Source organism: Oncorhynchus kisutch, linkage group LG3 (genome assembly GCF_002021735.2).
Source record: "Oncorhynchus kisutch isolate 150728-3 linkage group LG3, Okis_V2, whole genome shotgun sequence".
NCBI lineage: Eukaryota > Metazoa > Chordata > Actinopteri > Salmoniformes > Salmonidae > Oncorhynchus > Oncorhynchus kisutch.
The window spans coordinates 71368172-71394258 of NC_034176.2; the positions used below are offsets into that span (position 1 = coordinate 71368172).

The 26087-nt window shown below is 41.3% G+C and overlaps 1 protein-coding gene and 1 long non-coding RNA gene across 9 annotated transcripts in view; both read left to right on the top strand.

The window, feature by feature from the left end:
- LOC109874848 (pleckstrin homology domain-containing family A member 7) overlaps nucleotides 1-17886 on the top strand; it is a 149652-nt gene extending 131766 nt beyond the window's left edge. For 5 of the 8 annotated variants that reach the window (XM_031813384.1, XM_031813390.1, XM_031813399.1 and 2 more), the window contains 6 exons: nucleotides 5966-6196; nucleotides 8797-9018; nucleotides 9243-9376; nucleotides 9480-9625; nucleotides 14409-14565; nucleotides 17170-17886. In XM_031813384.1, the coding sequence (XP_031669244.1) occupies nucleotides 5966-6196; nucleotides 8797-9018; nucleotides 9243-9376; nucleotides 9480-9625; nucleotides 14409-14551 (876 nt within the window). In that variant the 3' untranslated portion in view covers nucleotides 14552-14565; nucleotides 17170-17886. Of the gene's footprint in view, nucleotides 1-5965; nucleotides 6197-8796; nucleotides 9072-9242; nucleotides 9377-9479; nucleotides 9626-14408; nucleotides 14566-17169 lie in introns of those variants that run through there. The other 3 variants (XM_031813408.1, XM_031813436.1, XM_031813446.1) reach the window with 2 other exon arrangements.
- A 1429-nt stretch (nucleotides 17887-19315) lies between these two features.
- LOC109888444 (uncharacterized) lies at nucleotides 19316-24302 on the top strand. Its single transcript, XR_002255136.2, has 3 exons — nucleotides 19316-19683; nucleotides 23731-23853; nucleotides 24155-24302. It is a non-coding gene; the product is annotated as an uncharacterized LOC109888444 (long non-coding RNA).
- Nucleotides 24303-26087: the final 1785 nt, after the last annotated feature.

Genomic DNA, 26087 nt, shown 5'->3' on the forward strand with positions numbered 1-26087 from the left:
AGTAGTAGTGTGTGAATGTGGTAGTAGTAGTAGTAGTAGTGTGTGAATGTGGTAGTAGCAGGCCAAGTAGTAGTACTAGTAGTAGTAGTAGTAGTAGTAGTAGTAGTAGTAGTAGTAGTACTAGTAGTAGTAGTAGTAGTAGTAGTAGTAGTAGTAGTAGTAGTTTGATATAGAGTGGCGCTGCTGAAGCAAGGAACACAAATAACTATAACTCAGAAGTAGGTGAAATATTACATTTTTTATTATTTTTATTTCACCTTTATTTAACCAGGTAGGCCATTTGAGAACAAGTTCTCATTTTCAACTGCGATCTGGCCAAGATAGATCAAAGCAGTGCGCCACAAACAACAACACAGAGTTACACGTGGGATAAACCAACGTACAGTCAATAACACAATAGAGAAGTCTATATACAGTGTGTGCAAACGTAGTAAGATTAGGTAGGCAAGGCAGTAAATAGGCCATAGTGGCGAAATAATTTCAATTTAGCAATTAAACACTGGAGTGATAGATGTGCATTCATCTTCTGCACAAGTAGAGATACTGGGGTGCAAAGGAGCAACAAACAAAAAAAATAACATGGGGATGAGGTAGTTGGGTGGTGTCACGGTCGTCGTATGGAGGGGACCAAAGCGCAGCGTCGTGTGAATACATTCTTCTTTATTTAATGAAGAACAAGAAGAACACTTAAACAAAAAACAACAAAACGATTAAGACGAACGTGACCGCTATATAAACAATGTGCAAACATGCAACATAGCATAGACACCTAGATGAAAACAACCCCATAAATCTACAAAAAACCCTAGACAGTACAAACACCCTAGAATGAGACAAAACACACATATCACCCATGTCACACCCTGACCTAACCAAAATAATAAAGAAAACAAAGAATACTAAGGTCAGGGCGTGACAGGTGGGCTATTTACAGATGGGTTATGTACAGGTGCAATGATCGGTAAGCTGCTCTGACAGCTGATGCTTAAAGTTAGTTAGGGAGATATAAGTCTCCAGCTTCAGTGAGTTTTGCAATTTGTTCCAGTCATTGGCAGCAGAGAACTGGAAGGGAAGGCGGCCAAGCAGGAGTTGGCTTTAGGGGTGACCAGTGAAATATACCTGCTGGAGCGTGTGCTACGGGTGCTGCTATGGTGACCAGTGAGCTGAGATAAGGCTGTGCTTTACCTAGCAAAGACTTATAGATGACCAGGAGCCAGTGGGTCTGGCGACGAATATGTAGCCAGCCAACGAGAGCATACAGGTCGCAGTGGTGGGTAGTATATGGGGCTTTGGTGACAAAACGGATGGCACTGTGATAGACTACATCCAGTTTGCTGAGTAGAGCGTTGGGGGCTATTTTGTAAATGATATCGCTGAAGTCAAGGATCGGTAGGATAGTCAGTTTTACGAGGGTATGTTTGACAGCATGAGTGAAGGATGCTTTGTTGTGAAATAGGAAGCCGATTCTAGATTGAATTTTGGATTGGAGATGCTTAATGTGAGTCTGGAAGGATAGTTTACAGTCTAACCAGACACTTAGGTATTTGTAGTTGTCCACATATTCTAAGTCAGAACCGTCCAGAGTAGTGATGCTAGTCGGGTGGGCTTGTGCGGGCAGTGATCGGTTGAAGAGCATGCATTTAGGTTTGCTTGCATTTAAGAGCAGTTGGAGGTCACGGAAGGAGTGTTGTATGGCATTGAAGCTTGTCTGGAGGTTTGTTAACACAGTGTCCAACAATGGGCCAGAAGTATACAGAATGGTGTCGTCTGCTTAGAGGTGGATCAGAGAATCACCAGCAGCAAGAGTGACATCATTGATGTATACAGAGAAAAGAGTCGGCCCAAGAATTGAACACCGTGGCACCCCCATAGAGACTGCCAGAGGTCTGGACAACAGGCCCTCCGATTTGACACACTGAACTCTATCTGAGAAGTATTTGGTGAACCAGGCGAGGCATTCATTTAAGAAACCAAGGCTGTTGAGTCTGCCGATAAGAATGCGGTGATTGACAGAGTCGAAAGCCTTGGCCAGGTCGATGAATATGGCTGCACAGTATTGTCTTTTATGATGTCGTTTAGGACCTTGAGCGTGGCTGAGGTGCACCCATGACCAGCTCGGAAACCAGATTGCATAGCAGAGAAGGTATGGTGGGATTCAAAATGGTCGGTGATCTGTTTGTTAGCTTGGCTTTCGAAGACTTTAGATAGGCAGGGTAGGATAGATATAGGTCTGTAACAGCTTGGGTCTAGAGTGTCACTCCCTTTGAAGAGGGGGATGACCGTGGCAGCTTTCCAATCTTTAGGGATCTCAGACGATGCGAAAGAGAGTTGAACAGGTTAGTAATAGGGGTTGCAACAATTGCGGCGGATAATTTTAGAAAGAGAGGGTCCAGATTGTCTAGCCCAGCTCATTTGTAGGAGTCCAGATTTTGCAGCTCTTTCAGAACATCAGCTATCTGTATTTGGGTGAAGGAGAAATGGGGAGAAGGAGAATATTTAGAGTGGTCTTGTGAAGCAAGGCACACTGATTAGTGATTCTCATTACTGGAATGTGTTCCCCTACTTCTATAATTTGACATTTCTGAAAGTTCCACGGCAGTTAATTCAACAAAGATTAAAGAGTGAAGTTAGCTTAATGAAGGTAGGTGATACGGTTACTAAAACAGCTGTAGCTCGTGATTGGTGTAAATTATTCCTATTCTGATTTCTGATTTGAATAGCTTAGAAGTAGACTAAGATTTCGTACTCTAAGTTGTTGTCCTAGTGGTTGGGAAAGTAGTCAAAACGGCAGCGGTTTCAAAACATTGAGAGAAAAAATTGTTGATGCGGTTACTAAAGCAGCTATGTGGTTTGATTGGTCAAATATATTTCTGTTCTGGTTTCAAATTTAAATAGCAGAAACGCAGACTAAGATTTCCTTCTTTAAGTTTTTGTCTAAATTGTTGGGAAAGTCACATTGTTTACAGTGAATAGAATCTTGGAAGTCTGGGAGTTCTTAACAACGAGAGCTTTAGAATATTGAAGAAATCCCATTAAAGTGGCAGATTTTTTGGGGGGGAGGACAAAAAGCTTAATAGTTTAAAAAGTATACATTTTATCAAAAGGCTGTGTACAAGAATACTATTCGAGACCGTTATGCATGTTTTAAAGTTTGAATGGGGTTTCTCGGCCTGCACATTTGAATGGTGTATGAAAAATTGTGTTCCAAAGAAAAAATCTAAATAAGTTAGGACATTATTTAAAATGTGACTTCTGAGCAAGTCTCATTAAAGAGCAACTGCCCCTAAAAAACAACTTCTCATTTAGAAAACAGCCTATGTGGCCTAAATATGAGTCAGAAGTATTTATTCTACTGTCAAAATGTATTACAAAGTATAAATAGAATACTTTTGGTCATAAAGTCAGTCTCGCCCAAAACTGAGTTTTGTACCTGAGCATGTCACAATGTAAATGAAGGTTGGTTTTATTAAAGTCTTGTCCACATGCCCACAGCTGGTAGCACACAAGTATAATCAGTTCAGAGTGCAGCTGCACACGACCTGATCATAATGCCCTTGGTAAATGTGGTTTGACTTTGCGTATCCCTATGGGACAATATGTGAAAATTCCAATAGCTCAATGACTTAAAATCCTCAAAACACTATAAATTGTAGAAATTCATATCCAACTATTAAAAGCTAAAAGGTATGCAACATAAAAATATTGTCTCATTTACGTTGAGTAGTTAAGTAGCCCAGAGATAGACTATCCAAAGTCAAACCAATTTTGCCACGGTCGTACACCAGCCGGATTAAGCTAATTGGTGAAAGAATTTGGCTAACTCTTTCCACCTGCGAACACACACACACACAAAACACCCACATCAAACTACACCCCGAAATCAACTCACTTTTAAATTCAGTCATGGCCGCTAGCATTTCTTAATGAACCAAATCTCAAACGAGGCCAAATCAGGAATTTCAGCCGCCTTTTAATCATCTACAACTTGAGGGGGTGCAAGACAGCCTATGCAATGCTAATGAATGACTGGTTTAAAGACAAGCTCCGGAACAATGGCGACCACTAAGTATTTTTAAACCTCCTGCTTTGGGCTTGATGTGTCAATATGTAGATCATACATGCATAATATGAGAAGAATGACTTAGTTCAATTCGAGTTTGAAAGCAAAACATATTCTGGAAGCTGTGCTGCGACATTTTACCTACATCGTTCCCCACGTGGGCCAGCTCCCTAGCAATTCAAGTTCTAGCCACGACCGCAAGATGCACACACAGCAGAGCCTGAGAAATAGCAATGATGTGGTGCACATATCTAAATGACCAAAAGTACGTGGACACTCGTCGAACATCTCATTCCAAAATCATGGGCATTAATATGGAGTTCATCCCATCTTTGCTATAACAGCCACAACTCTTCTGGGAAGACTTTCCACTAGATGTTGGAACATTGCTGCGGGGACATGCTTCCATTCAGCCACAAGAGCATTAGTGAGGTCGGCCACTGATGTTGGGTGGTGTTTGATGGGGTTGAGGTCAGGGCTTTGTGCAGGCCAGTCAAGTTCTTCCTCACCGATCTCAACAAACCATTTCTGTATGGACCTCGCTTTGTGCACGGGGGCATTGTCATGCTGAAACAGGAAAGGGCCTTCCCCAAACTGTTGCCTCAAAGTTGGAAGCACAGAATCGTCTAGAATTTCATCGTATGCTGGGGTGTTAATATTTCCCTTAACTGGAACACCCACCCCCTAGCCCGAACCACGAAAAACAGCCCCAGACCATTACTTCTCATCCACCAAACTTTACAGTTTACACTATGCATTCGGGCAGGTAGCGTTCTCCTGGCAACCCAGATTCGTCCCAGATTCATGCGTTGGATTGCCAGATGGTGAGAATGCATTTTTCCACTGCTCCAGAGTCCAATGGTGGCGAGCTTTACACCACTCCAGCCGGTACTTGGTATTGCATATGGTGATCTTAGGCTTGTGTGCAGCTGCTCACCCATGGAAACCGATTTCATGAAGCTCCCGACAAACAGTGCTGATGTTGCTTCCAGAGTCCGTTTGGAACTCAAAAATGAGTCTTGGAACCGAGGACAGCACTCGGCAGTCCCGTTCTGTGAGCTTGTGTGGCCTACCACTTTGCGGCTGAGCCGTTGTTGCTCCTAGACGTATACTATTCACAATAAGATCTCTTACAGTTGATCGGGGCAGCTCTAGCAGGGCAGAAATTTGACAAACTGACTTGTTGGAAATGTGGCATCCTATGACGGTCTCGCGCTGAAAGTCACTGAGCTCTTCAGTAAGGCCATTCTACTGCCAATGTTTGTCTATGGAGATTGCATGGCTGTGTCCTCAGTTTTATACACCTGTCAGCAACGGGTGTGGCTGAAATAGCCGAATCCACTAATTTGAAGGGATGTCCACATACTTTTGTATATACAGTGTATGTTTCGTAGTACACCATTTTCTGGGACCACTTTTGGCTCGTGAGCGCAGCTTTCAGATCTACTGGCGAAAAAGTTTACAGGAGAACCTCTTTAATGTTGCAACATGGACCGAGAACTCATCGTCTGGGAGGGCAGGCCAAGATTAAGCTAGAAACCCCATTCAAACTTTAAAACATACCGGTCTGGAATAGTGTTGTATACAGCTTTTTTATAAAATGTATACTTTTTAAACTATTACGTTTTTTTGTCCTCCCCCCCAAAAAATCATCCACTTTAATGGGATTTCTTCAACATTCTAAATTTCTCGTTGTTAAAAACTCCCAGACTTTTTTGCATCTTGATCTAATGTAAAATTATGGTGGCACCTAAACTCTCTTTAATCTCGTCTTTCTTTCCCTCCTGCTCTCCCTCTCTGTCTCCCCCTCTTCCTTTGCCATCCTCTCCCCTGCTCCCTCCCTCCCGCTCTCTCTTGCTGGTGTCGTGAGCTGTGTTAATTTATACCCTCCCTCCCTCCTCTCAGGAGAGACCAAAGAGTGCCTTGGAGCGTCTGTACTCTGGGGATGTGCTGCAGCAGCAGAGCAGGGGGAGGATGAGTGCTGAGGAGCAGCTGCAGAGGATGAAGAGGCACCAGAAAGCTCTGGTCCGCCAGCGCAAGAGGACCCTGAGTCAAGGAGAACGCCAGGCCTCTTCATCACGAGCTTCCTCCTCCTCATCATCACAGCAACGCCCGCTTTCCGCAGACCTGGGCTCAGTACGTTAGCGCTACGCCTCACACGCCTAAAGCATGACCATTAGAGCTACAGCTACAATGCATGCAGAAGTAACAATGCATGCGACCACTAATACATTTCAGTTGCGTAAGGTTTTCATAGTGCCGTTGATGTGAGTTTGAGTGTGTGAGTTGGCCTGAACTAGCTGGTGCAGCAGGTAAGTGGGTGTGAGAATTGACTGCTGTGATTGTGTGAGAGGTGAGAGGTGAGAGATGCAGGTAGAACTCCTGGTGTTCTCACCTAGGAAGTGAAGGACTATGAATATGCAATAACAGAAAGGACAGAATAGGCGGGGCCCCTGATTTCAAATGTCCTTGACTCCATCGCAAGAAAATTATTAGAAGGATTGAGAGATATTCACATAATGCATTTTAGACTACAGTCTGTCTCTACTGAAGTAGACTCTGCTATGATAGTGATCATGGTAATGATTAACCTCACTTCCTCAACTCTATTAAAGGCCCTGGGAGATATGGAAACAGCATTCTTATATGTCGGCCATCTTTAACTGTGTCAAAGTGCTTTTTGTTGGTTAGCTTGTGAGAATCTTTGTGAATTATTATTACTAAACACTGATGCATTAATGCAGCTTCAGTAAATCAGCTTTGTGGGGGTTGATTGTAGGTGATTGATTGTGCTACACTGAATCATATCCCTACTGCTGCATTAACAGCCCATAGCCATTACCTCTCTCCTCCCTACACCCACCCCTGGCCAAACAAGTGTTATCTCAGCATTTCTCTAATGTTACCTCAATACTGGAGATACACACAGCAGCTAATAACTCTCTCAATCTGTCCCACCCTGACTAAACTGCAGTTTGACCTACTCTCAGGCTCCATGACAGTGTTTCAGTCTGTGTTCCTATCAGTCCACTCGTGCAGCCCACTGCTAAGATACTAACCACATACCCTTCTTTTAGAACGGTCTGTCATTCTCTAACCAGGTCTCATTGTGCTGCTCAGACAAAACATACATAATCCTGCAGATTAAAAAAACTAGACTTTTTACATTGTTTATTTTCACTGCCATTTTAAAGAGTGGATAAGTGTGGATATAGACTGCTGGATTAAACATTTTCTAACATCATCTATTGACTCATCACATTATACATTTAATGTGCCTTGTCGTTTGATACGATGCAACATCTGTCTGATACTGTGCGTTTTAGTCGTGTAGTCTTTGTATATGAGTAAAAGCTTCTACGGCGTGACTTTAGCAGTGTGAATACAGTTCTGATTGTGGTGACTTGTGGATCTTACCACCACGTATCTCTCCTTGATAACGGACTCGACATACAGCAAGGCCTAATGTAAAGTACATGTATCCATTGTGCCAATCATTTACAGTCGTATCAGAACTCAACTCAGCATATTATTTCTCTGTTAATCTGCAAATGGAGGATCACTAAACTCCCTCCCTCTTCTCCACTTATTTAATGTAGAGGTTTGCAAATAAGAAATAAACACAAATATTCCTAATAAATGCATGCTTGCCATGTGTTTTTTCTTCATTGCATGTGTATTAAATATGTATTTGTGATATTTACTGCAGTGGGCATTTTTTTTTTCGTCTAGTAAGCACAATGATGCCTGGGACCAATATGTACATGTAAATGAATGTAGCTAGATGGATCCCTCTCTCCTCCTCATCTTCTCCCTAATCACTGACTGCACAAGTAGAGTGATGCATGCTGTGGTCTGAGAGCTTGGGACTTCACATCCTGCACGTGCATGTGCACCACACCCCCATCAACAGGCCTGTACACGCTGGTGGTTTGGCCTGTGGAGAATACTGTTGCATTTCTTATGCTGTATGCCATTGTATGTATGTTTGAATGGAAAACACACACAGAAATATCACCTTTTTTTTATTTGAAAAAGGGAAAATGCACAATATACAGTATAGCTACAGAGAAGAAGAAATCAACATCTGTAGAGTCTCACACTGGATGTTGCCATGAAATTGTAGCAAACAATCCTGAGTCATCAGTTGGAAAGGGGACTAATAATGTGGTTGTTTTGGTGTATGACTGTTGTGTCTGTGAATCAGCAGTGTGGTTGTATTGATGTGTAACTGTTGTGTCTGTGAATCAGCAGTATGGTTGTATTGATGTGTAACTGTTGTGTCTGTGAAGCAGCAGTATGGTTGTATTGATGTGTAACTGTTGTGTCTGTGAATCAGCAGTATGGTTGTATTGATGTGTAACTGTTGTGTCTGTGAATCAGCAGTATGGTTGTATTGATGTGTAACTGTTGTGTCTGTGAAGCAGCAGTATGGTTGTATTGATGTGTAACTGTTGTGTCTGTGAATCCGCAGTATGGTTGTATTGATGTGTAACTGTTGTGTCTGTGAAGCAGCAGTATGGTTGTGTTGGTGTGTAACTGTTGTGTCTGTGAAGCAGCAGTATGGTTGTATTGGTGTGTAGCTGTTGTCTGTGAAGCAGCAATATGGTTGTGTTGGTGTGTAGCTGTTGTGTCTGTGAAGCAGCAGTATGGTTGCGTTGGTGTGTAACTGTTGTGTCTGTGAAGCAGTAGTGTTTGTGTGTAACTGTCATGTCTGTCTACCCCTCCTCCTCCAGTGGAGGCGAGAGCAGGAGTTTGACCTGCAGTTGCTGGAGCGGGCGGTGCAGGGGGAGGAGGCGCGGGGCGTGGTCCAGGGTGAGGAGTGTCCAGCAGAGCACAGTGATAGACCTCGGTCCCAGTCAGATGAGTGGCTGACCCTCCGCTCTACAGCCACTTCCACACTTACCCAGGAGGTGGATCTGGAGACGCTGGACTATGACCTGGACCTCAGCCGAGAGGTACAACCTGACCCTCACCACCTCCACCATCAAACCTCACCAAGTCAGAGCAGGTCACTTTAACATTTCAATAAGGACTTAGTACTTTCACAATGTTGTTTAAACAATTGAATAGACTTGTTTTCAGCTTCAATGGTTATATTCCCTAATCCCTACAGTAATGGTACTAGAGTCGAATAGCTGTTAGTAGGAAACCTCTACTGTGTGTGTTTCTCTGTGTGTAGCTGGCCAAACCTCAGAAGGTGTTAATCCCTGAGCGCTACATAGACACAGAGCCTGAGGAACCTCTCAGCCCTCAGGAGGTGGAGGCTCGCCATCGCAACATGGAGCGCATCAAGAACATTCTGGCCAAGTCCAGGTATATTACAGCACCACCACTACTCACGGGGCCAATATGGAAGATCAATTTGACAGGCCATTCAATTCATTGTGTAATGGTGTGTGTGTGTCCGTGTGATTAGTGTTCAGATCCTGGCGGGGCCCTCTGTGGCGGTGGAACAGCCAGAGGTGGTGGGTCTGGACTCAGCCCTACTGAAGCAGGAGAGGATCATCACCATGTCTTATGCCCTGGCCTCAGAGGCCTCCCTCAAGAGCAAGCAGGTCGCAGGTAATACCAACACACACAACTGGAAACACACTCTCTGCAGTAATACCAACACACACAACTGGACACACTCTCTGCAGTAATACCAACACACACAACTGGACACACTCTCTGCAGTAATACCAACACACACAACTGGACACACTCTCTGCAGTAATACCAACACACACAACTGGACACACTCTCTGCAGTAATACCAACACATACAACTGGACACACTCTCTGCAGTAATACCAACACACACTCTGCATCTATTCTGCAGTAATACCAACACACACTCTGCATCTAGTCTGCAGTAATACCAACACACACTCTGCATCTAGTCTGCAGTAATACCAACACACACTCTGCATCTAGTCTGCAGTAATACCAACACACACTCTGCATCTAGTCTGCAGTAATACCAACACACACTCTGCATCTAGTCTGCAGTAATACCAACACACACTCTGCATCTAGTCTGCAGTAATACCAACACACACTCTGCATCTAGTCTGCAGTAATACCAACACACACTCTGCATTTGGTCTGCAGTAATACCAACACACACTCTGCATCTAGTCTGTAGTAATACCAACACACACTCTGCATCTAGTCTGCAGTAATACCAACACACACTCTGCATCTAGTCTGCAGTAATACCTACACACACTCTGCATCTAGTCTGCAGTAATACCTACACACACTCTGCATCTAGTCTGCAGTAATACCAACACACACTCTGCATCTAGTCTGTAGTAATACCAACACACACTCTGCATCTAGTCTGCAGTAATACCAACACACACTCTGCATCTAGTCTGCAGTAATACCAACACACACTCTGCATCTAGTCTGCAGTAATACCAACACACACTCTGCATCTAGTCTGCAGTAATACCAACACACACTCTGCATCTAGTCTTCAGTAATACCAACACACACTCTGCATCTAGTCTGCAGTAATACCAACACACACTCTGCATCTAGTCTGCAGTAATACCAACACACACTCTGCACCAGGTCTGCAGTAATACCAACACACACTCTGCATCTAGTCTGCAGTAATACCAACACACACTCTGCACCAGGTCTGCAGTAATACCAACACACACTCTGCATCTAGTCTGCAGTAATACCAACACACACTCTGCATCTAGTCTGCAGTAATACCAACACACACTCTGCATCTAGTCTGCAGTAATACCAACACACACTCTGCATCTAGTCTGCAGTAATACCTACACACACTCTGCATCTAGTCTGCAGTAATACCTACACACACTCTGCATCTAGTCTGCAGTAATACCAACACACACTCTGCATCTAGTCTGCAGTAATACCAACACACACTCTGCACCAGGTCTGCAGTAATACCAACACTAATGTATCAGAGGCTGGGAGAAAGTCATGACTACATGGGATAAAAGAAAAGGACTGTTTGATGCTCTCAGTGACTCTGTGAATCTGTATACATAAAAGGTTTCCAACATTTCCAAACGTCAAATGATATTTTGTAGAAGGTGTTGATAGACATACATGAATGTTCTGAATAACTGGTCATCTTCTCACTACAAACTTCCACATTACGTTTTAGTCTTCACTCTTCAAACATGAACTTGGTGGTACAACTTCTGCCAATCATGTGTCATTTCCAATAACTATACTTATGATTGAGTACCTAGTCCTCCCCTTTTTGGTTCATGCACAGATTCTAAGAGACTGACGCTCTTGTGTGGATGTTCGTCATGTCAGGGCCAAACACTTTCAGAAATGATTATCTTTCAAGTATGTGTCTGACAATATCAGTAAAATCTACCTTGCATCACATTGACATCCTCTGGATAGCTGAAGACGGGATAAACAGAGGGTAGCTCGCTTTCAAGAGTGCTCTGTGGATGATGGAGGAGGGGAGGGAAAAGGTGCAAAGCCGCGCTATCAGGCCGTTCATCTCCTAATAACTCAATATTATTTCTTATAAGTGTGGGCCTTATGAGTAAAGACAGAGATAATTGCGATCCGTGTCTAATCTTTCAGACGGGGAGGATTCTCTTGATGAGGCTATTTTGTGAGGCTGATCAATGACCCAGTAAGACTGTGCTCAGGCTCTCAACTGCATCCTCCTGTAGCTGGCTCTTTGAACAAGGTTCTGAACTCTCATAAAAGACACCCAGATCACTTTTCATCTTTACCTTGCAGCAGGCAGGTTCACTCTTCCAGTAGCATCATCAGTAGCAGCCCTTTAGATGAGTTGCGTCTCTCTCTCTCCTCCTCTCTCGTTCTTTCTTTCTCTCGCTCTTCTCTCTCTCTGTCACACAGACTTACACTCAAGCATCAGGATGTGATGGAGCTTAATATGCACAGAAGAGCAGAGTCAACAATTCTAACAATCTTTCCAGCATAGAGAAATTTCAGAATACATCACACGAGGCATCTTGTCAGACCAAATCAATGTTTTTTTCAACTCTTTGGTATAAAAGGAAACTTCTTTCAATGCGATTATGTATAATTCAGAAATAAACATTGGCATTTTATTGACATGCAGCTACATGATAATTGATTGAAGTGACATCTTATATTTGACTGTTTTACTGTACGGTATGTTTAGTGTTCAAGTTAGATTGGTGTCTTGTTTGTTATTGGGCATGGTGGGAGTGTCCCTGTGTTGTATTATTTGAGACCAGTCTAGAGACCACATGTTGGGTTTCTCAGTCTTGTCCCTGTGTTGTAGTATTTGAGACCAGTCTAGAGACCACATGTGGGGTGTCTCAGTCTTGTCCCTGTGTTGTAGTATTTGAGACCAGTCTAGAGACCACATGTGGGGTGTCTCAGTCTTGTCCCTGTGTTGTAGTATTTGAGACCAGTCTAGAGACCACATGTGGGGTGTCTCAGTCTTGTCCCTGTGTTGTAGTATTTGAGACCAGTCTGGAGACCACATGTGGGGTGTCTCAGTCTTGTCCCTGTGTTGTAGTATTTGAGACCAGTCTAGAGACCACATGTGGGGTGTCTCAGTCTTGTCCCTGTGTTGTAGTATTTGAGACCAGTCTGGAGACCACATGTGGGGTGTCTCAGTCTTGTCCCTGTGTTGTAGTATTTGAGACCAGTCTAGAGACCACATGTGGGGTGTCTCAGTCTTGTCCCTGTGTTGTAGTATTTGAGACCAGTCTGGAGACCACATGTGGGGTGTCTCAGTCTTGTCCCTGTGTTGTAGTATTTGAGACCAGTCTGGAGACCACATGTGGGGTGTCTCAGTCTTGTCCCTGTGTTGTAGTATTTGAGACCAGTCTAGAGACCACACGTGGGGTGTCTCAGTCTTGTCCCTGTGTTGTAGTATTTGAGACCAGTCTAGGGACCACATGTTGGGTGTCTCAGTCTTGTCCCTGTGTTGTAGTATTTGAGACCAGTCTAGAGACCACATGTGGGGTGTCTCAGTCTTGTCCCTGTGTTGTAGTATTTGAGACCAGTCTAGAGACCACATGTGGGGTGTCTCAGTCTTGTCCCTGTGTTGTAGTATTTGAGACCAGTCTAGAGACCACATGTTGGGTTTCTCAGTCTTGTCCCTGTGTTGTAGTATTTGAGACCAGTCTAGAGACCCCATGTGGGGTGTCTCAGTCTTGTCCCTGTGTTGTAGTATTTGAGACCAGTCTAGAGACCACATGTTGGGTTTCTCAGTCTTGTCCCTGTGTTGTAGTATTTGAGACCAGTCTAGAGACTACATGTTGGGTTTCTCAGTCTTGTCCCTGTGTTGTAGTATTTGAGACCAGTCTAGAGACTACATGTTGGGTTTCTCAGTCTTGTCCCTGTGTTGTAGTATTTGAGACCAGTCTAGAGACTACATGTTGGGTTTCTCAGTCTTGTCCCTGTGTTGTAGTATTTGAGACCAGTCTAGAGACCACATGTGGGGTTTCTCAGTCTTGTCCCTGTGTTGTAGTATTTGAGACCAGTCTAGAGACTACATGTGGGGTGTCTCAGTCTTGTCCCTGTGTTGTAGTATTTGAGACCAGTCTAGAGACTACATGTGGGGTGTCTCAGTCTTGTCCCTGTGTCGGAAATGTTTTAATTCGGTATTGACTTTGCCTCGGACAATCAGGACTTCATTTCTGGCCGACACCAATCAGCTTCCATTCAGTCAGCCCATAAAACCACTTTGCCAGGCCAAATATATACACTCCTTTCATTACACATTAAAATCTTATCGCCAATTCAAACCTGGGCTTCCTACTTTACTCTTAACATTACTGTCCTTTACCCTAAACTTTGTCACGCTCGTCAGAATTTCCTTGATTTGCTGGTAGGGAGGAGTGGGGGACATTGTTTGAAAGTTGCGCTCTCACTATTAGTAAGGGGAGACTTGGGGAAGATGTAATACTGTATATTTTGTCTTTGTATCTATTATAGACCTGTTTGGGTATGGGATCCTTAGTGGAGTGTCTCTCTGTTTTCCTCAGCAGCATATTGTCACCATTCTGAATGTCTACACCATTCATATGTTCTTCTGAAATATCAACACAGAAATACTGGACAATTATGGTTGCGATTTGACACAATTACAACCATGGTCTTGAATTGGATCACATTTTTTCTGGTCGCCACCTTCCCTGCATTTTTCTGGTCGCCACCCTCCCAGTCATGGTCTTGACTCTACTCAATTTTCTCCGGTCTTGGTCTTGAATCGGTCTCACTTTAAGTGGTCTTAAAAACAACACTGCCTTTGGATTTGTCAGTGCTGCTCCTAATGTGACTAATGTCCTGTTCTCCTCTTCCTCTCTGTCTTCCTCTTCTTCTTCTCCCTGTATCTACTTCTCAGTAGTACCACTGCAACCTAATATCCCCACCGTGCCTCCTCCTCCACCTCCTCCTCCTCCACCTCCTCCTCCTCTTCCTCCTGTCTCTCAGGCACCTCCCCCTCCTCCTCCTCTAAGCAACGGATTTCACTTCTCGTTTGTCTAATCAGAGAAAACAAAGTAAGGACTAACAGCATGCTAATGGGATTGAGGCTTCACTAATTCTCCCTAACATGGGTGCTGCTTCACACCTCTCTGTCTGCATGATCACCGCACTGTTGAAATTCGGAAGGTAGTAGATCACCGCTCTCATTACCGTCAGCATACCTACACATCTGCAGGCAGCCAGCTAATCTCAATGTGCTAATTGTCTATAAATTGTTATTGTAACTGTATCTAAAATGTGTGTTGGGCAGGGTAAGGGGGCATCAAATGTCACTAGCTACGTGAGCATTGTGTGCAATTAACAAAGAAATGAGACACCTTTTGTTTCAGCACCTTGACAGTGGAACAAGTGTTCACAGCTGCATTCCACAACACCAATTATCCCACCATCTGTAGACTGCTAACAGTATTCACCAATACATGTAGAACAGGGAGAAAAATTAAAGTGACACTATTTTTAATGTGCAAACACATTGGGACTGATCATGATACTGTGTGAGTGTCCAGTTAACTTTGGCATGTGGCACTCTCAGGCTCTCTACTCTGCTCTGTACTGTACTCTACTCTGCTCTCTACTCTGTACTGGCTCAATCATGCACCATCTGTTGGCTATCCTTGACTACTAACCCGATCCCCTTCCTTATCCATGGCACTCTGCAATATGTGTGGGACTGTGTGCATGTCTTTGTGTATATTTGGTGTCTTCCACCTTGTTGGTGTCTGTCACCAACCCTGTCCTGCTTCCTTCCTCATCCATGTGTGCTGCTCACCTGAAAGGGTCGGGGTCAGAGGTTATGATGTGTGGACATTTGGAAATGCCCAAATGACACCTTATTCCCTATATAGTGCTCTACTTTTGACCAGGACCCATAGGGCCTATGTAGTGAATAGGATGCTATTTTGGACGCAGACAATATGTTTGGAGATGGTTCAGTATGCACAGCCAAGCCTACAATCTGCACTTACATACATATATATTTGGAAAGGAAATAGTTATAGAGTAAACGACAGCTATGTTTGTTTCCAAAGGATACCTAAAGATACAGCTCCTGTATGTGTTCTAAAAGAAACAAACGGTGTTCACTGAATCAGTCTCACACACAGTATGATGTTGTTGTATGACTGTTGTTTTCACCGCTTGGTTTAACAGTACACTGTAGCATTTCATTCAGTTGCTTCAAGTTTGTTGTGATGTGAGTTGAGTTTGAGGGAAAAAATGACACAAAATTCTTCCACTATGTGACATGCTGTACAGAAAGACAGAGAGCAGAGAATGTTCCCCAGTTCACAATGTAGTTTTTTATTTTTATTTTATTTAACCGGGTAGGCTAGTTGAGAACAAGTTCTCATTTGCAACTGCGACCTGGCCAAGATAAAGCATAGCAGTGTGACACAGACAACAGAGTTACATGGAGTAAACAATAAACAATCCAATAACAAACAAGTCAATGACACAGAAGAGAAAATAAAGTATATATACAGTGTGCGCAAAAGGCATGAGGAGGTAGGCAATAAATAGGCCATATGAGCAAATGATTACAATTTAGCAGATTAACACTGGAGTGATAAATGAGCAGATGATGTGCAAAAGAGCAGAAAAGTAAATCAAATATAAACAGTATGGGGATGAGGTAGGTAGATTGGATGGGCTATTTACAGATGGACTATGTACAGCTGCAGTGATCGGTTAGCTGCTCAGATAGTTGATGTTTAAAGTTGGTGAGGGAAATAAAAGTCTCCAACTTCAGCGATTTTTGCAATTCGTTCCAGTCACTGGCAGCAGAGAACTGGAAGGAAAGGCGGCCAAATGAGGTGTTGGCTTTGGGGATGATGAGAGATATACCTGCTGGAACGTGTGCTACGGGTGGGTGTTGTTAACATAAAGGTCGCAGTGGTGGGTGGTACAAGGTGATTTAGTAACAAAACGGATGGCACTGTGATAGACTGCATCCAGTTTGCTGAGTAGAGTGTTGGAAGCTATTTTGTAGATGACATTGCCGAAGTCGAGGATCGGTAGGACAGTCAGTTTTACTAGGGTAAGTTTGGCAGCGTGAGTGAAGGAGGCTTTGTTGCGGAATAGAAAGACGATTCTAGATTTGATTTTGGATTGGAGATGTTTAATATGAGTCTGGAAGGAGAGTTTACAGTCGAGCCAGTAAGGTACAATGATCCATTAATTCCATATGTGGTGTATGGTCACTTGGGTTTTGGGGGTTTTGTCTTTCTTGCTTTCAAAAAAGGTAGTTTTCTCATGGTTTCCTATGAGACTAATATTCCCTTTTAAAGATCTGGTGTGTTGTATGATGCACTTTGTGTTGTGGTGAGTTCTGCTGCATCATCTTCATTGTGGCTGGGATGCTTTTAGGTTAATAACCTTTACCCATGTACAGTACTGTCCTTTGGTATTCAGTAAGACAATGGTATTTGATTAATATATATATATATATATATATATATATTTGTACTTTACTAGACTAAAACCCTGCTAATACTGTTTGATTGGATCCCAGCTAAGAATGTATTCTTCATTTCCTCCCATTCTTCCATTCTGCTTGGTTTTCTAGAATTTCTCATAGTCTTCCTAAACTAACTTGATGTGTTTTGTTGATTTTCCCTCAGCCAATGCGCTTTCTGGACACTGAGGTGCTGTTCCATGATGACAATACAACCTGGATTCTTGAAGAAAGAAAGACTTTGTTTGGTGCTGACAGTTCCACTGTTATACAGTAGATGAGTGTTAGTGAACATTTAACCTGCCCTCAGTAGCACGCAGCAGGACTTACTCGCTGATGCATTTTTAGGAGCTAAAATGAAGTAACTATTTTCTTAAGAAAATGTATGCCTGCCGTGAAAGCTGCTGTGCATATTAACTTTGGAAGTGTCTAACAGATGTTAATCTCATAATAGAAATGGTTTATACATGTTATTGCACTTTTAGCATTATACTGTAGAACTGAAAGAGATATTTTCAAGGTGAGAATATTTTGTCTTGCAGTGTGATCTGAATTTGGAGGGAACTTGTATTTTTTCAAAAAAAGTTAATGAGAGTATTCACCAACTGGAAGGTTGATATGAACATGATAAGGTACTGAACATGTGTCATGTTGATTGTATTTTTGTCAAAACTCAGACGATATTCTTACACCAAATCACTTGAAATGTAATTTGTGTTTGTATCTAGCACTGCCAGTCTCTTAATGGCTTGCCAAATGGATGTTTATTTTTGCTTAAAACATTGGGAGGAGAATAACATTGAACATAATATTTTCTGGATGGCTTGGGCAGGTTGCACAATGATACTTATTACAAATGTAAATATTAAAGATATTAACATGATGTTTGCCTCATCAAATGTTTTGTCTTCAGACAACAGACTCATGCAGTAGTCATTATAACCGTTATAAAATGATAACGATATACTAAGGTATTCAGAGAACGTGAACCCCCAAAACTCTTTGGTCTTATAGCCTATTGTACTGTATTGAATTTAAATCATATGTTATTGCGCCAGTTTAATAATTGTACTACTCTGTGGATGACAGTTGAATAATATGGTTGACTGTGTTGGAATCTTCAAAAACCCTTTATCTTGTGCCAGTTCTGATAACCTTCTCTTCATGCTGACCAAAAAGTACAAAATGTAGTCTCATCACAGCTCCAAGGATTCTCTTTGAACATTCCTATTGATTGCTTTGCCCTGTTACATTTCATTCTATTATCTGAGAAGGGAATCCAACTTTACAGGCTCAAACCAAATGAGGCAAACTTTCAATACAAAAAAAACATGAAATGTTTCTTTAGTTCAAAGCTTCTCTTTCTTAAAGGGTATTTTCTATTCCGTGTCTCTACATTTTCAACTGGGAAGGTGGGTAGTAATAGCATTGGTGTATCTGAAGCATAGAATTTATATCTTTAAATCAAAGATCTTTTACTTTGTAAAATAAACCTCTTGAGACGAACATGGCATTGAACTTATCAAAGCTGATGGAATTATGATTCTAAGCTTTTTGTAACTTACTTTTTCACATGTTCTGTAAATGGAAGGTCAGCTATATAAAAGTCATGACTAGAATCAATTGCAATTGTCTGTCAGTCCTATACATACTTCTACAGTTCAACATATTTGTATAGCATATTCTGCTATCTTGCTTATAGGCTAGGCTCCTTTGTCTGGTGGACCAGTAAACTGCTCTTCCCTCCCTTGTGAGATCTTTATCTTTAATTGGAGAGTAATTACATACCCTTGTCTGCATCATGGTACTCTTTGAAAACACCTGTGAGAGGGGATGCACCTCCCAGAGCTCCACAGTGGGAGCTGCCACATCTCCTCTCTCTCCATGCCATCTCGAGGAGTGGGAGTGTGGGCCCCAGAGTGCCTGCTAGCCCTGGTGGGTATAAGACCCATCACATCCGCTATTCTGCTTATTTTGCAATAAATGGGCTGTTTTTTTCCTCCTCCTGCAGAAATTCACCCAAGACCATCCACTGAGGATTGTGGCATTTCCATTTATTGACGTTTGGCTGCTGGTTCATATACATTTGTTATGCTATACTCTGGACTTCAAAGAGAATGAAATAGGGCCTATTATGCTAATTCTGTCTTGTTCTGTTCAACGTAATCAAGGCCTCACACATTCATCCTTTACAAAATGTTCCTCACTGACTCTTGGAAAAGGTTTTCAAATGTACATGAATAGAAAAAGGAATTCCAGACTTTCCCAGATGACTCCAAAATCCCGTAATTGAGCACTTGGGGGGAGACAACCTTTAGTCATTTTGAAACTATAAATGATTAGAGAATTTGAGTAAACAATTGTGAAAAACAGTGAAGGTTTCTCTTCCCACATGATTGTAACAGGGTGGAACTGTTTGTCGGTAAACATGCCCCATGTTAACCCTTGCCAGTCCCAGGTATAGCATGTTTCAATAAAGGGAATGGCCCTGGGTATTTAAGCTTGACTTTTTGTGTCATTCACAATATTCCATGACCACTAGAAGGCTGACGTGTGCAGGGAGGATGGTCTAGTAGTGAAAGTCCAGTCAGTGTCTCTATTAGACACCATAAGAATCCTGACTGGACTCTGACTGGACTCTGATTGGACATGAGCTGAACCAAAGGATCCAACACAAAAGGTACTTTGATTCCAAAATGGTCTTTTATGCTCTTTTATCATCTCAAGATCAATATACATGCTTTAATAAGGGATGGGCTGGTGTTCAATTATTGAACAGTTAAGAATGATTGAATATTCTCTCCCAACACACTGTACATGCCTACATAAAATGAAAATAATCAAATAAACCTGTAACTTTTTAAGACTGATATTTAATAGTATATTCATTGTCTCATTCTCGCTCAGTTTATTGCAATACAACTTATTCAATGGTTATTCAATGCTTCAGCACAGCCTTTCTTTCAGGGTAGACATATACACTTTCTTCAGAAAGTATAAACACCCCTAGACTTTTTTTTGTTGTGTTATAAGCTAAATTTAAAATGGATTCAATTGAGATTTGTTGTCACTGGCCTATAATGTAAAAGTGGAATTATGTTTTTAGACATTTTTACAAATAAATGAAAAGCTGAAATTTCTTGAGTGAATAAGTATTCAATAAATATCCCTTTGTTATGGCAAGCCTAAATAATTTCACGAGTAAAAATGTGCTTAACAAGTTACATAATAAGTTGCATGGACTCACTCTGTGTGCCATAACAGTGTTTAACAGTCAAGCAGTGAATTTCAAACACAGATTCAACCACAAAGACCAGGGAGGTCTTCCAATGCCTCACAAAGAAGGGCACCTATTTGTAGATGCGGAAGAGAAAAAAATGACATGAATTATGCCTTTCAATTAAATTTGACCTTTATTTAACTAGGAAAGTCAGTTAAGAACAAATTCTTATTTTCAATGACAGCCTAGGAACAGTGGGTTAACTGCCTGTTCAGGGGCAGAACGACAGATTTGTACCTTGTCAGCTCGGGGATTTGAACTTGCAACCGTCTGGTTACTAGTCCAATGCTCTAACCACTAGGCTACCCTGCTGCCCCTTTGAGGATGGTGATGTCATGAATTACATTTTGGATGGTGTTTCAATACACACAGTTACTTCAAAGATACAGAATGGAGCTAAGAAGAGGCAAAATCCTAGTGGAATACCTGGTTCAGTCTGCTTTCCACCAGACACTGGGAGATGGATTCACCTTCCAGCAGGACAATAACCTAAAACACAACACAAATCTACACTGGAGTTTCTTACCAAGAAGACAGTGAATGTTCCTGAGTGGCTGAGTTACAGTTTTGACTGAAATCTACTTGAAAATCTATGGCAAGACCTGCAAATGTTTTTCTAGCAATAATCAACCACCAATTTGACAGAGCTTGAAGAATTTGAAAAGAATAATGGGTAAATGTTGCACAATCTATGTGTGGAAAGCTCTTAGAGACTTACCCAGAAAGAGTGCTTCTATAAAGTATTGACTCAGGGGTGTGAATACTTATGAATAATGAGATATATCTGTATTTCATTTTCAATAAATGTTCAAACGTTTATAAAAATATGTTTTCACATTGTCATTATGGGGTATTGTGTGTAGATGGGCGAGATTTTTTAAATGTTAATCCATTTTGAATTCATGCTGTAAATGTGGAATAAGTCAAGGGGTATGAATCATTCTGAAGGCACTGTAAAATAGTGTATATGATAACAGGTTTATGTGAACACAGTTGTTCTACCCTATAAATGATTGAGTATGAATGTTCAAAAAATGCTGTGTTAAAGAAAACAATGAATTGCTCTCATGTTCCTTAAACGGTTTGCATTTACAATACCTACAATGAATTGGGCTTTTTGTGTACATGAATGAAGCAGATGCCCTTGGGCTTCCTCTTTGATCCAGCAGCAGCTCAAACTTTGTCTGCCTCTTAGCAACACATTTCACTTCAAATTAAGGCACAACTCTGTCTGCAAGCACAAAAGAAAAAACCTGCACCGTGCTGAAATGTTTGGCAGTGTTGGTTATTGGTACAAATGAACATTGGATGAGTCGTTTTAATAAGGCCCACCTTCACTCTCTCACTTTGGGTTGTATAGAGTATGTGTTGTGCAGATGTGTGCCATCTTCAGGCCCTTTTCATCCTCTACAAAGCAAGCATTATGAAGATGATGATGACGAGAACACACCCTCACCATGAGGAATTAACATTTTCCAATGTTTTAATAATTAAATGGGTTAGGGTATTGGTTATTGCTTGTGTGTAAAGGGCTTCCAACTTTTCATATCATGCCATAGTTGAGATCTCATTCCACCATTTCATCTGCAGCAGTTAATTGTTCAGTCATCGAGTGTTTGTGTGTTTGTTCAGGTATTGTAAGCCTTTGACTTTTAGTGAACCTTTTTATGTGAGGGGCAACAACCTACATTTTCACTCTGCTGATCACTGACGGAAGACACTGCTAACATGTAAGAATCTCACGCATTTTTCAACCCTCTTCAAGCCACACCCCTGAGCTAGCAATATGCATTAGTGGAGTTTGTGCAGATAGTAATGAATTGGTAATTAAGTAGTCCAATACAGAAATATGACGTCCTTATCATTATGTAATTAGACAAAGCATGTAGATTCCCTTATTTAAAAATGATTCATTAGTCGTTCCCTGTTAACCTAAAAGGAAATATTAGATCCTGACTAAACTTTGAGGAAATTTGGAGTTACAAGTAAGAGATTTGGGTCAGCTAATGAGAACAGAGTCCCACTTTACAGGTCCAATTGGGAGGAGGATTTGCATGTATGCAAATGTTGTTTGAGTTAATTACATAACTTGGCATTCATTAATAATGAAGTATGGTGGATGTCGGGCCTTTATGCCTGTATGTGTACTCTCATGCCCAGAGAGAGGCCTGTTCCTGCATAGGGAGTGAGGGCCTTTATGCCTCTGGTTCATGTCCAGATTGTGGAGCGTTCATTGAGTGTGTCAGTTTGTGAAAGCAATACAGCACCCACCCAACCTCCATCAATAATGCCAGTTTACAGACTGGTCATCATACTGCTCTGGAAATATGGGAATTGATTTGACCTTTCTGACCTTTCTCTTTTGGCATATGGAGTCAAATAAATTAGCAGTACCCTATTTAGTATGTGCCAAGTCAAATAATGTTGTATCAATTTGTCTTATTTTTGCTGTATAGCTAAGGTATGATATTACCTTAAGAGCTAGGCCTACAACATGTAGGCCTACAACATGATTATGAAACCTTACCGAACATTATAAACCCGGGTAGTTTCGGTCCTGGATTCTGATTGGCTGAAACAGCACTTCAGCCGTGTGTATACAGTGTCAGACAATATACCATGGATTTGACGCAAAAATACTTGTTTACTGTTCTATTTGTGTTGAAAACCAGTTTATAATAGCAATAAGGCAAGTATTGTGTAGAATCATTTATTTGACAATCATTTGACAATTATCTGAAGACTAACACAGTTGAGTGCAGTCAGTAACCAGGATGTCAAATACTTAAATACCTTCAACTTGCAATTAACTTTGACCAAGAATTACAAGGAATAGTTGGCGCACGTTAAAATGAATGTCCTCAGTCATGTTTACCATTGTCAACTTCAACATGTTAGGGTTTTATCTCAATAAAGGAATGGCTAACTTTATGACAGCTCCCAAAGGGTCAAGACCTCAACTTGAAAAGGGCCTATGTTCAGCATTATAGTCAAATATGTTGCACACATGTCCCTCCCATGAAGCTATTATCTATAATTAAAATCTTTCTAAAGTCTTGCCACCAACACAAAACGTCATAATGAATTGGTTTTCCGACCACCAACAGTTAATTGATCCCTTCTTGTTTCCTGCCACATAATGTGTTGCAGTTTGTTATGTTCTGTTCTTTATGGCTCCTCTGCAATCCACACCATCATTTGTTTTGTCATTTTATTGAGCTCACATATTTTTTAAGGTAGGAAGGCGGTGTTTATTGTTCAAAAGCTTACAGTTTAGACCTTATGGTCCAGGTTTCCTTTTCGTATATTGCTTTACTACAAAGGGACCTGCCATTTAGACTCTGACAGTATGTGAAAATCGTATCCATTGTCTGTGCACATTTCTAAGAATAAATTATTCTATCACTGATCTGAATTGAAACCATTTTTTCTCAACTTCTGTTGCAGTGTCATTTGTTTCCTGGATGATGTCATATGGAGGAAGCTTCCACACCTTTTCAGGAGCCCCTGTAATCATTTATGATTTAAAAAGATACGGCCATGAAGCAAACTCCGACATGAAACTGACGTGTATGTAATGTGTTGTTGAATGGCTCTGGTGCTAACCCAACAAATCACAAGGCAACCCCCCCCCCCCCCCCCCCCATATCCTCTGACAGAATAGTGTTCTCTAATTAACCATGCAGAACAGGAGAAGAACACGTGTTAATTTAATGTAACAAAAATGTTGATTTTCATGCACTCTCCTTTTCAAATATTAATAGGCTAGACTTGCATTTCAAGATGCATCAAAGTAGCTCAGGATATGCAAATGTGATGTTTGCTGCTGCCTTACCCCAACCAGTTGGACACAATATCTCTCTTTATGCAGGCAGTTGCCTGGTTATGAGCACCGGAGGACCAAGAGCCAATAATCTGCACTTCCTTCAGTTTGACCACACACAGAAAAAATGATGCATCCATGTAATCAACAGTTCATCAATTATAAATTAATTGACATATTCAAGAGTTGTAAATTGTCAAATGAGTTGCATCTTATTATTATAGTTATCTGCATAGCCATATCTGGCGACATTTAGAACGCTAATTAGCACAGGGAACCAAAAAACATGTTAAGTCACATTCAATGAGACCAGATGAGGACATGGTGTAAGTTTTCACCATATTACAGTAAGATATCTTGAAGCTTTTTAGGCTGACAAATTGCAACTATTATTTATTTAGTCTATTGAATTGCGTGGTTTTAGTAGCTTGGAGTTTAATTCAAAACGGCATCAACTCATTTGTCTATCTCAAACCATGTCTTGCCTCTCTGTGTTACAAATTAATCCTATTTACAGTGGGTTTCATGAGCGAGAGGTGCAAGAGGAAATTCTCAAAGTCACCAAAAGGTGGCGTATGAGTCACGTCTAACAAGTACATTTAACAGCCATTTGAATGGTTCTAGCTTACCTTTCTAATGTTAAATAAATGAAACACGAAAATATAAAATGTTACATTAAATATATGTCAGTAAGTTAATGAATGAATTATTAAAACAGATTGCTCTCAACAATATGCATCGCACACATCAATTTTTCATAATCAAAAATACAATAGGCCTCTTGATTTCAACAAAACATGCCATTTCCCTAGTGTAGGCCTATGTACAATATGACTTTGCGAATAATTACACAGATAAGATAAGATGTTTTAATTGTCTTTAACATTAACCACACTGAAATTCTAACTAATTGAAAGAACACATTTGAATCTTGTACCTCAGAGGGAAATCCAAAATGTGCCAACATCCTTGTTTTTCAAATTTGAGGAATCGCTTGACTGCATCGTCATTGAAGAGCAATGCGTTTCTTCGTTCACATTTAAGATCCAATAGAAGATCCACACAAAGTCTCCTTGGACCACTTAATAATGAAACAAGTGTTCTCCGTCGTTACTAGGACTTACACTCCTTTGTTTCTGTAGAACTTACCAATCTTAATAATATATCAAAATAAACAATACCTTGAGTATTATGTTCCAGGGTTTTTGGGGAGCTTGGTGAGCATTAGTTAGCCCCTTTAGCGAAGATGAGCTTGTTTGAATTATACATTTATATTTCAGAACAAAAGGAGACAACGCACTTATTGTGAAGAAAAGTTTGCTGTGCGTTAGGTTTGCTGTCTTGAACGTAATGCTCAAAATGAATAATACAAATATGTGACGTGTGGGTATGATTTTCTCTTGAACAAAAGGAATGTGAAAATGAAAGACAGAGAAGAGCCAGAGCAGACGCGATAAGATTTGTGAAGGGGCTATATTCTCTCTCTCGCTCTCTCTCTCTCTCTCTCTCTCTCCCACTTCTTCTCCTCCCCTCCTCTTTTTAGCCCTCTGTGACTCTTCAGTTAACAAACAGTATTTCCTACTGCTTCTGTCCCTGTCATTGTAAGTACAACATTGTCTTATTTACCTATTGAATGAATGAAACCATTGTCCTGCTGTTCTTGAAAGCGAGTGTTAAAGGTTTAGTCGTACTTTGTTTTGTCCACCTATGCTGTATATTACAAACTTTTTCTTTTGCATTTTCAATTAGCTATCGCATTGTTCCTTATTGTTGTTGGGATTCATTTTAATTGATGATGGTGTAGGATAGTGATTGTCGATTCTGTTGAGTGTAGATGAAGGCAGCGCGTAACTCAAGTGCCTCTCAGTGTGCTGCAACCTGTGCTTACCTCTTACCTGTAGCCTATATATCGCCCCACGGTGGACCGTTACTTTTCTTCACTGTAGCCTACCTACCTTTACAGCTGAAAAGGGGTGTTGAA